The 12,234-nt window shown below is 42.7% G+C and overlaps 1 protein-coding gene across 1 annotated transcript; it reads left to right on the top strand.

Moving 5' to 3' along the window:
• The first annotated feature begins 2,680 nt into the window (after positions 1 to 2,680).
• LOC133476386 (uncharacterized) lies at positions 2,681 to 10,244 on the top strand. Its single transcript, XM_061769690.1, has 2 exons — positions 2,681 to 3,149; positions 7,122 to 10,244. Exon 2 carries the CDS (start codon positions 7,157 to 7,159, stop codon positions 8,945 to 8,947), a length of 1,791 nt encoding a protein of 596 aa, XP_061625674.1. The 5' UTR covers positions 2,681 to 3,149; positions 7,122 to 7,156; the 3' UTR covers positions 8,948 to 10,244.
• The last annotated feature ends 1,990 nt before the right edge of the window (positions 10,245 to 12,234 follow it).

Below are 12,234 nucleotides of genomic sequence, written 5' to 3'. Positions count from 1 at the left end.
GGCAGTTTTAGTAATTGATTTGATAAGACTCTTGAAAGTCAGGTCGGAATCTATCAGAACACGAAGGTTTCGGACTTGGTCTTTGGTTTTTAAAGAGAGTCACTCCACAGCAATCCTCTTTTCATTATTGCCAAGAACAATTATCTCAGTTTTGTTGTGGTTTAATTGAAGAAGATTTTGGCTCTTCCAGATATTTATCTGTTTTAGACAGTGATACAACACCTCAATTGAACTGTAGTCATCTGGACACACTGCTCGATAGAACTGTGTGTCATCTGCATAGCTATGATGGTCAAAATTAAAGTTCAGAAGAATTTGACCCAAGGGTAGCATAGACAGGCTGAACAGCAGGGGTCCAAGAACTGACCCTTGAGGGACCCCATAGGTCATTGCCATTTGATGAGATCGAACACTTCCAGTGGTTACAAAATAACACCTTTCCTCCAGGTTGGACCTGAAACATTTAAGGACTGTTTTTAGTCCTACCCATGTTTCCAACTTGTTCAGCAGTATATTATGATCTACCGTATCACAAGCCGTACTGAGATCCAACAAGACCAGAAACACCTTTCCCGAGTCAGTGTTCAACCATATATCATTTAGCACTTTGATAAGAGCAGATTCTGTACTGTGATGAGTTTGGAAAACTGATTGAAATTTGTCAAAAAGTCCATTTCAGTTCAAGAAATTGCTGAGTTGATGAAAAATAACTTTCTCAACAATCTTGACTATGATAGGGAGATTTGAAATGGGTCTATAGCTTGCTAAGATGCAAGCATCCAGCGTTCTATTTTTTAGAAGAAGCTTAATAGTAAGTCACTGATGGTGGAGTGCATATATATCAAATTTAGGCCCGGGGGCCAAATTTGGCCCACAATGTAATTATATTAGGCCCGCAAGAGCATATCAAATGTGTATTAGACCTGGCCTGCCAGTATATAGCACATGCGCCACTAATATTACAAATCCCAGAATGCTTTGCTAGTGTGTTGACCCATCAGTCTAGACCGGCGAGCGCCCCTTCCCTTCCCGTTTGCAGTCGTTAGCAACTATACTACCAGTCTCCTCGTGCAAATTTACACTTCCCCTTCCCAAAAATGGCCAAACGAAAGATTGAAAACGGTAAACAAGACAGGTGGGAGGCAATTGTCTGTTCACTAAAGTAAAAGACAGACCTGTTTGTTGTGTGCGGCGCAATGTGGCTGTAACAAAGAATATAACATAATTGAATTGTTTTTTTTATGCCCTTTATCAACTCCTATGCAGGGACTGTTAATACTTTGAAGTTTTTATTTTGGCCACCGTGAATTTTAGTTTGACACCCCTGGTGTAGTGGTACACTCGCCTGACTTTGGTGCAGGCAGCGTGGGTTCAGTTCCCACTCAGTGCCGGTGTGAATGTGAGTGCGAATGGTTGTCCGTGTCTAAATGTGCCCTGCGACTGACTGGCGACCAGCTCAGGGTGTAGTCTGTCTTTCGCCTGAAGTCAGCTGGGATAGGCTCCAGCGCCCCGCAACCCTAACCAGGAGAAGTGGTATTGAGAATCGAAGGATGGCTTAATGGTAATGCTAAAATAAATCTCAGGTATTGGAATGTTTTTCAGACTTGTGTTTGTTGTTGTTGTTCAGCTACAGTGTAAATTGAGAATTCATTATGAAGTGGAACATCTAAAACCGTCTGCAACTCGAAGATTTCCAATTTGGAATTCGACCAGAAATTTTCTCAATAATAATATACGTCTAAAGTCGCACAAAAGTTGAACTGCCAACATGTCAGCATATCGTATGAGTAAGATGTTTCTTGGATTTTTTTTAATTACTATACTTATTGCAAAAGAGTGCTCTCAACCAGGGAGTTTAAGATTAGAATACTACTGTTTCAAATAATGAAAATGATTTTTAAATTTGCCCTCTGAAAAGTATTTTCCCAAGTGTTTCATGACTCTATATAATGCGTGAGTACTAAAATAAATGGACCATATTCTAAATTATTGAGATGTCCCTGTATATTTTCAGTATATCGTTATGCAAGGCATGACATTACACACAGCTTGAGATACATTATTTTGAAAGTTGGGCACAAGATTTACGTTAAAATCTTTTCAGCGCCATCAAAACCCACTGTGCAGCACACAAATACTTGTATAACAGATAGTGGTAGTTTCCCTACTCTGTAATCTTACAGTGGGTATAAAAGGTTTACACACCCCTGTTCAAATACCAGATATTTGTGATAGAAAAAAATAAGATACATTATTTCAAAACTTTTTTCCACCATTAATGGGATCTATAACCTCAACAACTCAATTGAATAAAATATTTGAGCATACATTTTGACCATATACTATTTTATTGAGATGTCCCTTTGTGTGTTTTTTTTTTTTTTTTTTTTAGAAATCCAATCCATTACTCTTTTGCTGTGGCTCAACATTTAAATATCCTTTACCAGATTTTATGGTTTATCGCAGACTCCCCCCCCCCCCCAAAAAAAAAAGCGTTATCCTTTCCTTTCATATATGTGGGAATGAAATTATGTGAAAATGTACAAAAGTGTGATATTCATTTTGCCCGGCCGGTAGCTCAGCACCCCTAGAGCTCTGATCCTAGAATCGCCCCTGGTATTTGATCTGGAAGAAGTGCATTTGGAGTGTAAAGAAATGAGTCGAATGCTGGCGGAAGCCCCTGCAGGCTCTTTGTACGTAGTGGCTATTATGCGTGCACACGCGTTCGTGTCCTTGTTGTAAAGAGACTCCACGCCGGAAGATGGAAATGCTCCACGGCTGAAGGAGAGACAGAAACACGCGGTGGGTGGCGGCGGCGGCTGCGGTGTATGTAACACGCATACTCTCGCGTGGAAACACAGAGGACACAAGCGTGACGAGGCAGCCGAGGAGCTGTTATGCAACCGCTGACCTACTAACACATATTTCTAGAAAGGCTGCCGCTCAGAGTGGAGCAAAGTGTCCGCAAGCGCTCGAGCAAAAAGACAGGTTACGGAGACCCGAAGGCGCAGGGAGAGCAACGGGGGAACAACTTTGCTTTTTTTTTTTTCTGGATAGGTTTTGTCTAAAGAAAAGGAGGAAACGGGACCGAGACGGCTTTTGTGTCGGGGAAGCCTGAAGGTTGTGTTCCCCTCCTCCACCATTCGAAGGTATGTTTTGACGGCTCGACCCGCTCTCTTCTTTGATTTTCTCTCCTCGGGTTTTTATTTCTAAAGTGTCTAATAAGCGTTCTCAATTGCAAATGTAACTGAAAGTGGCTTTTTTTTTTTTTTACGGAGTGGTTCGTTTCATGTTGTTGTTTTGAGGAGCCGCCATGCACACCGGTCATTGTTCACATGGCGACTCAGCCGGCAACCCGCCCGTCAATTCGAGACGTTCCGTCGGACAAACAACACGTTGTGTTCTTTTGTGGCGCTAGTTTGTGTTTGTTTACGTGTCCCCTTAATTGCGTTATTATGCGGACACGCCTGTCCCGCAGTGTGCGTTCAATGTCACGGCGAGCTAATTTGCTCCCGGTGGTGTTTTCTCGCGAGTCCGACCGAGGCAGCTGCTTGTGCTCGCTGTCGTGCGGCTCACAACACACACACACACACACACACACACAGACACAGTTGGCCCCGCGCATGGCGCCGAGCTACAACCACGGAGAACATTCGATCGTGGCTTCGGTCGTCATAATTCCAAACGAGAATATTTAGGGAATTTAGCGAGGTGGTGTTCAAAGAAAGAAACGTGTGTGTGGGGGGCTGGGGCTGTCAAACAAAAGCGTCGATTCATTTCCTACATGTTCACTAGAAGAATCCAAATGACTTGTTTCTATTCAAAGTGCCTGTTAAGTAAAGGGCACAGTGTTACGTTGGGGGAGTTGGAAGCGATGACATAACCAGCACGCAGCAGGGAGCTGCAAATCTCCCTCCCGGGACAAAAGCTCCTGTAGTTGATTCCCGTTCACACCCTGCCTAGTAATCCGCGATGTGATCATGAGAGCAGACGTCTAAAACAAGTTGGCACAAATGTGTTCATATATAATGCAAACGTTTTCGATTTTAGCTGAGTGAAAATGTGAGGCAAAACGTGCTAATCGGCCTCCAAAGATGCCCGACGTGGATGGCCTTGTTGTGACTTCACTGAAATTCAAAGAAACAAGTGAACATTCAGGATGTGATTCAATTCATGGAAAAAGGCCCGTCTGGCAGGCAGGGTTCTAGTGAGCCCATTTAGCACGCCTGCTGCCAGCTGGTCTGCTTTCAGAGCGTCTGCGTTGTTCTTTCCCAGTCTGCTCTCTGAATGTAGGTCAGACCTGTATTTGGGTGACGGTACGTAAGACTACTCAGACTTTGACCACTCTTGTCTGTTGCGCTGAGAAATAAAAGACAACACAGTCCTGCAAGGGCTCGCTTATTTGTCCTTGTAGTCCTACAGGTCATGTGTGATTAACACAACTGTACGTAACTTTTAACAACTTTAAAAGATGTGGAGTCAAACTTTTTCCTCTCAGGACCATTAAAAAAATAATATATATATATATATATGTATAAAATACTGTTTACATGAAGCCCTCTGAGGCCATACTAAATGTATGGGGGGAAAGGAGATGCACCGCTCAAACAAATGTTTATTATGATGTCGTATGAGCATTTGTGGGTTTACAACAATTTCTCTGAGGACATAATTGGATCAAATGCCCACCCATGGCAGAGGGGATGCTAATATAAAGAGGATTCAACCCATGTTTTTGTTTAGCATATTCCATGGTGCACATTTGCCTACCCGTGTTTTATTTGACCCTTTTTAGTGACACAAACACCTGCTACAAATCGGAACAAGCAGGAGGGCTTTAGTTAACAATTTATGGTGGCAGTTTCTTGGTCTAGTCTCTTGTTCCGGTCTCCTCCTTTGAATCCATAGACACAAAGCAGTGGGGCAAAATGGACGCGCCACGTGTGTGGTTGGCTCACTTAAAAAGTTGGAGGAGGGGAGCAAGGATGCCTCGCTGTTGACTCACACTCGCCCCATTGGGGGTCAGAGGTGAGGCATTCCTCTCCAAGTAGAAAGTTCCTGAAAACCGCTTCAGTGTTTACTCAGCCCGGAACCGAAAAGACAATGTGTCTTGTCTCTACTCGGGCTGGGCTTACCATAGTTAATAAAGACAATTAGACGGTTCAATTTGAAGTCGGTCAACTGTAACTGATGTAATGTGCACATTACACAAGACCGATTCAGAGCACGTACCCAAGAAGGGGAAAAAAGCACAGCAGCCCCTCCCCATGCAGTTCAGAGAGATGCTGTTATGCATGAGTTTGGCTGCGGAGATGGGTGTGCGCGCTGACGTCAATGCCATCTACAGTGTTGATTTTTCAACTGCCTCTGATGCTCATTGTTCTGTGCGGCTTTGCGGGCTACTCCCCTAGCGCATACAGGGATTGCCGCTGTATTCAAATCGATCCATAATTAGGATTTTTATGCCGTTGACGTATCCAAGCTTGTCTCTCTTTCCTCCTACTGCACGTCCTGAATTCCTCTTGTCATCCACCCATCTCCCCTTTCTTTTGGACTATTTATAGAGTGCATGCTAATACTCTTTCCTTCTCCCGCCCTCCATCTCTTGCATTCCTACTGACCTATTTTATAGCGTACTGTCAAAAGACAGGAGGAGTGTTTACTGCATAGCGTTGTTTCTAGGTCAGTGGGACAGCGCAGACATATGCAAGCTTCCTTCCCACCCGCCTTTGTTCCCTTCCCTCCCTCTGCGGTCTTTACGAAAATAATTCGTAGTGGGGAGGAGGGGTTGACCCCTAAAATTTTCCACATCTGTTGTGACCAAATCCCTCTCTTCTGTGTAGCAATGCTTGAGTTCTTTAGGGGGGGAAATCAGGGGAAAAACAGAGACTGATAAAAGGCAGCCATACTGGTTTCATAGCAAGCTATTTTATAAGAAAACAGGTGTGCGTAAACAAGTGCTGCGGTATTCCGATCATTACACAAGCTGGTTCAAGGTTACATTGTTTTTTCCCCCTCCACTGTTAGATGATGTAACAAGTTCATTGTCTTCTGAATTTAGTGGAGTAATGCAGTAACCATATGCTGGAATTTAATAGATGTGTTCAAAGCACACCCGACTATATGTATTTAGACTAAGTGGACAACCTTTAATTTATGAAGGTACCAAGCTGATGCGTCTAGTGTGTCATAATTCGGCATGGGTGTTATGATTTTTATTTATTTTCTTTTAAACATTGGTCAATTGTGTGTAATTAAGTAATCATGTCTTGAAGTATTTGAGGCAGAATTAGGTCAGTCTCAACTAGTTAGTTGTCTAAATAAGAGCAAGACATCAACTATGAGAAGTTGTGTAATGTCGACTAACATTTTGAAATGTAAAATTAATTGCTTAACTAATCATTAATTTTCCTCAAAGTCGATCAAGGAAATATAAGGTCTAGGAAGATATGATGATGGCCTATGAGATGCTTTGAGTCTGAAAGTCACTCAAAGAAGCAAACGTCCTATGAAAAAAAAAAAAAAAAAATATCTACTGGTGTATTCATGCTTCATATCTCATCTTTATGGGATAGGTTTTATTTGTCCAGCATGACAACAAACATTAATGTACTATTATTGAACACATAGAAAACTAAAGATAACATAATTAAAACAAAACGTAATTCATTCAATGTTAACCTTGTGGACCAAGACATGTTAGGTGGGCAGGGCTTTCTTTTGAGCAACCATGTTGATCCAGTACAAGGAAGTTTAGTAGCTTGTGGTCCCGTGTCAGTCGGGAAGTAAAACAAATATCGCTCTGATTATGGTGTGAATTGTAGGTGATAAAATTATACATAGTTGACACTTAATTACATTACAGGCAGCGCTATATTAGAACCAGAAAAACGAGTCTCGTAAAGTTTGGGAAGTATTTTCTTCGCTACTATGCTGCCAGCACTCTTGTAAACGTCATTTAGCAGAAAGAGTTTAAAAGGAGCTTAGATAGACCGCAGTGATATACTGACTGCTCTTGCAGGGTGTGCAAGTGGACCCCAGCTTGAACTGAAATGTTGATTATATGCTGACGACAGAGACTATTACTGCCAATCTAACGTATTTTCTCTTTCCCTACACAGTTTGCTAGAGTTCCACTCTGGCCCCACCTGGGAAAATGGAGAACCTGAGTCTCCACATCCCATCCAGCAGCAACAAAAATTCCATGGATTTGGACAATTTTACTACCTATAGCGATCTCCCATCCCCTCCTCCTGAGGGTGGAGCACGTGCCAGCCGTCAGGCTAAAGGATCTAAGCCTACTGTGGCATCCCGCCGCAAGCGGGAGTTCATCTCTGATGAGAAAAAGGATGATTCGTATTGGGAAAAACGGAGGAAGAACAATGAAGCAGCTAAGCGCTCAAGGGAAAAACGGCGCCTGAATGACATGGTTCTAGAGAACCGGGTCATGGCCCTAAATGAGGAGAATGTTCGTCTAAAAACAGAACTACTTCAGCTCAAGTTGCGATTCGGCCTCATCAGCACGGCATCCTACATGGAGAAAAGCCAGCAGATCGCTAACAGCGCAGCTGCTGCTAACACGAGTAGCAATGTAAGCAGCAGCAATGGCACCCCCAACAACGCCTACAACTCAAGTAGCGGCTACTCTAGTGCGTCCCAGGTGATGCTGAATTCAGACTCTTCTGAAACCGAACAGCCCAGCCGCGGTGAGCGCCACTCCGCGCTCCACAAGTATTCTCCCAGGGGATCTGTGTCCGACTTGTCTGACGGCTCCTCAAGGGACAGCCCCGAGCCTTTGGGCTACAACATAAAGAAGGAGCCTCCCACCATGGAGATGGCAAGACTGGAAAGCAATGGCCTGCCTGGTGGCATAGTCCATGGATTGCCAAGTGGTGCCTACCATGGAATCCATCCTGCTTTGATGTCTCCTCACCAGCAGAGTGCACAATTGGCTGAAGCTTCTATAGACTACCAGCAGCAGCAGGCCCACATGGAAGCCCCCCATTCCACTGCCCAAGCCTCTTCTTCACAAAGGAGTGTCATCCTGTTTCACCCTAGCAGCGGGTGTTACCCAATTGCGAGCCAGAGGCCAGATGAGCAGGAGAGAAGGCCGCAACACGGCCAGCACTCCTTGACCTCAAAGTTCTCAGAATGTTCAGTGACCATCGCCGAGGTCGCTGAGAAGCTAGAGAGGACAAAGACGATGGACTGTGAGCAGTATGACTACTCTGAGGAGCTGCAGACAAGGTACAACAGCCAACAGCAGCACGAGAGCCATCACGGGCCTTACAGCTGCCGGGGTCAGGAGAACGATCTTGAGCAAGCTGAAAGCCGGAACCCCTTTGCTCCTAATCTGACCCGCAGCACTGAAGAGGACACGTCGGCGTTCTCACAGCACAATGGCTACCTCAACACAATGGACGAAGAGCCTCCAGCGCTCACCTATGAGGGAGGCCCTAGAGCTGATGGCTTCTACCAAGAGAATTCCTCTACTAAAGATACATCATCTAGCGACGGGGACCCCCGGAGCTCCGACAAAGAGGCCTCGACTGATGACGAATCCCCCTCCTCATCATCCTCAGACATCAGCAGCTACCACCAGAAAACTTCAGCAACTGTCGGGCCACACGGATATTGCCAAACTGAGGTCAAAGCGACTGCCCTGCCCCACAAGTTGCGACTCAAGAACCGAGCTATGTCCACCGGGGACACAAAAGCACAGCTGGAGGTCTGCATGAGCGTCTCCATGTCCCCATCCCCAACCCTGCCCCAGCACCCTTACCTGGCACTGCCTGGCAACTCTAACAGCGGCCAGGTCAGCAGAGAGGCAGAGAATGAGGTGGAGTACACTGAGGACGGCAGGCCCAGGTCGGATGAGCGACTGGACTCAAAAAGGCATCAAGCGGTGGTTAGAGGTGTATTTAAGAACAGTTGGGAGATGCTCTAGTTTCGGACTCTCCAAAAAAAGAATAAAAAAATGAGGCCTAGGAAATGATTTCCATCCAGTTTCACTGTCACCTGTTTCCCTTTATTCTCTCCTACCTCCCACATGTCCCCCCTCCACTTTAAAGAACACATCATTCACTGAGGGAGGCAACGGAATGAAATGGTTTCAGTCTGGGATACTTCTAGCCAGCGTACACATTTCTTTTGTGGCATTATGAGAACATTTCTTTGACCAAAGAATATTCATTTTTCTTTGTCACCTTTTGTTGGTACAGTAACTGTGTATATTTGTTCTCTCTGAATAGCTGTCAATCCTTTGTCTGCACATGTCCTCTTCACTTCGCAAGCACTTAGACTGTATATTGTTGTGACATACATTTGCATATATGAGGTATATATTTTAAAAAGAAAATCTGTCAAAAAAAACAAAAAAAAAACTTTTAACATGCTTAATTTTTGAGACAACTTGCAAAGTAAATGTCTCAAGGATCTCAAGCAAAAAAAGGCGACCCCTTTAGGTAAATGGATCAACTTTGGTTGCGGTTTCTGCCACCCACAAAACAGCCCAAAGAGTTGAGTCCAATTGTCGTATCAGTCAAGGCAATGCAGTCGTACAATGCTGACAAGCACAAGGCAAACCTTGCTGGTCACATGTTTAACAGAATGGATACACCTTCACTTTGCAGGTGTCTAATAAAAAGATGAGTGCCATCTTAAACCAGGAAAGCTGCTGTTTTTTCCCTCATAAGGTGCCTCTTTTATTGTTACGTCTCTTCTTGTCCCCACATTGGCTGACGTCTTATCAAGGCCACTCGTCCACTGTGCACTGAGCTTAAGCAGCGCAACTAAATCAAAATCATACAATCGCTTCAACAATTCACTTCCTGGTGCCTGCCTCTGGCCACTATGTATAAATGTAAAGTTGTCTCGATCACTTGTATACTGTGGTCACTATTTTTTATTAATATTGTTATTTTCTATTATATTGGGTTAATATTTTGTCTATTATATGTAATTTTATTGTCCACCTGTTGTGTCATTTTGCTCTGTGCTCTTCCCAGTTGTGCTGTGTATTTGCTCATGCAACCCAATGCAATGATTTGTACTCTGTGTTACTGTCTAACCTGTTTGCCTGAACCTTTTGCGGAAATGAGACCCCTAAAAGAGAAGGTTCCTCATAAGTGAAAATGTATGGCTATACTTCACATGGATATGCGCAATAGTTGAAAAGAAAAATATGCTTTATTTTGATTGTAAAGGTTGAACATGGGGAAGAATAAAAGGCTGTTGAAATGTCATTCGTTACATTAGAATTTTTTGAGTGGAGTTTCATTACACTGGATAAAGTCGATCAGTTCGCGTTGGTGCTCAGACCACTAAATGAAACACCAACACTGCTGTGGCAGCATGGGAACAAATGTTAAGACCAAGCCTCATTATGTCTGTTTATCTATACAAATATTACAAATATATATATATATATATAAGTACTTGTGTCTCAAATTAGAATAGTGTCAAGAGCTTAACTTAGTTAGGTAGTTCAGTTCAAAAATGAAACTCATAAAGATGAACTAAAAAGTGAGATATTTCATGACTTTTTTAAAATGTGTATAATTTTGATGATTCTAGCTTATAGCAAAACCCCAAATTCACCATCTCTAGAAACTAGAATATTGTGCAACAAACAAAACGATTTTTAATGTAGAAAGTAGGCAAGTAGTAGGCCCTCTGAAAATAATTTTCCCATGTTTAATGAATCTTCATAATGTAGGAGTACTGAAATTAATTGGCTTTTCTACCATATTCTAATTTATTGGGATATACTTTTATATTCACAGTGCATCATTATACAAGGCATGACATTACATGTGGCTTGAGATACATTATTTTGAAAGTTGGAAGAAGTTGGCACAAAATAAAATAACTTAATATAATCTTTCCAGCAACATCAAAACCCACTGTGCAACACACAATTACCTGTATACCCGGTAGTGGTAGTTACCCTACTCTCTCATCTTACGGTAGATATAAAAGGTTTACACAACCCTGTTAAAAAGCCAGACAAAAAAATAAAGATTATTTGTAAAAATTTTCAACCATTAATGTGATCTATAACCTCAATTCAATACAATAAAATATATATTTTTAGAGCGGAAGTAGAAATAAACATCTGAGCTAATGTGGTTGCATAAGTGTGCACACCCTCTTATAACTGGGGATGTGGTTGCGTTCACAACTGATCACATTCAGACTTGCGTTAAATTGAAGTCACCACATACCCGCCACCATTTTAAGTGCCTCTGATTAACCCCGAAGTTCAGCTTTCAAGTACGCTTTTCCTGATGTTTTTATAGTTGCATCGTTCAGCACAAGCCATGGTCCCCAGAGAGCTTTCACAGCATCATAGCGTTTGAAGGTATCAGTCAGGAGAAGCGTTCGAATGAATTTCCAAAGTTAAATATACCATGCAACACAGGGAGGACAGTCATCAAGTGGAGAAAATGTGACAGACCAAAAAATGGACGTCCCTCCAAAATTGATGAAATGACGACAAAAACTGGTCAAGAGGCGACAGCAACATTGAAGGAGCTGAAGGGATTTCTTGCAGCTCTTGACTGTTTAGTACATTTGACAATAGCCTCCTGTCTTCATATGTCTGAGCTACGACAAGACAAAAGCCTTATCTTAAAGAGTAAAAAAAAAAAAACACTTGAAATAACCCAAAAGCGTGTGGGAAAATATGTTATGGTCCCATGACGCCAATGTTAAACTTTTTGGCCCTAACTCCAAAAGGTATGTTGGTGCAACTACAACCCCGCTCATCCCCAAGAGAACACTATACCTGTAGGTAAAGCATGGTGGTGGCAGCAGCATCTTTGGAGTCGTTTTTTTTTGTTTGTTTGTTTTTCAGCTGGAGCTGGAGCCTGACTCAAGGTGGGGAGAACTGTGAAAAGTTCTAAATAAATAGCAGACAGTATTAGCACGTTTAACTTTATTAGGGGTTAATCAGAGGCACTTTAGATGGTGACAGGTATGTGCTGACTTCCATCTAAGATGCATTTGAATAATTCAGATTTTTCAACACAGCCGCATTCATCTCTTTAAAGGGTGTGCACACCTGCGCTTCCACATTATCTGAATTGTTTATTTTTACTTCCCTGCTGTAAAAGAATTCAGGTTTTTTTCAGTTGAGTTGTACAGGTTATAGGTCACATTAATATTAACATAAATAATAATGTAAAAAACTTTTTTCACTCTATGGTGAAAAAAACTTAATTTAATCATTTA

Source organism: Phyllopteryx taeniolatus, chromosome 4 (genome assembly GCF_024500385.1).
Source record: "Phyllopteryx taeniolatus isolate TA_2022b chromosome 4, UOR_Ptae_1.2, whole genome shotgun sequence".
NCBI classification, from domain to species: domain Eukaryota; kingdom Metazoa; phylum Chordata; class Actinopteri; order Syngnathiformes; family Syngnathidae; genus Phyllopteryx; species Phyllopteryx taeniolatus.
The sequence above is the reverse complement of the archived record's forward strand: the minus strand, read 5'-3'. Positions and strand labels throughout refer to the sequence as shown.

Bases quoted from the DNA above. Each gene is read 5' to 3' on its own strand.
- LOC133476386 (XM_061769690.1), top strand. From the start codon at position 7,157: ATGGAGAACCTGAGTCTCCACATCCCATCCAGCAGCAACAAAAATTCC.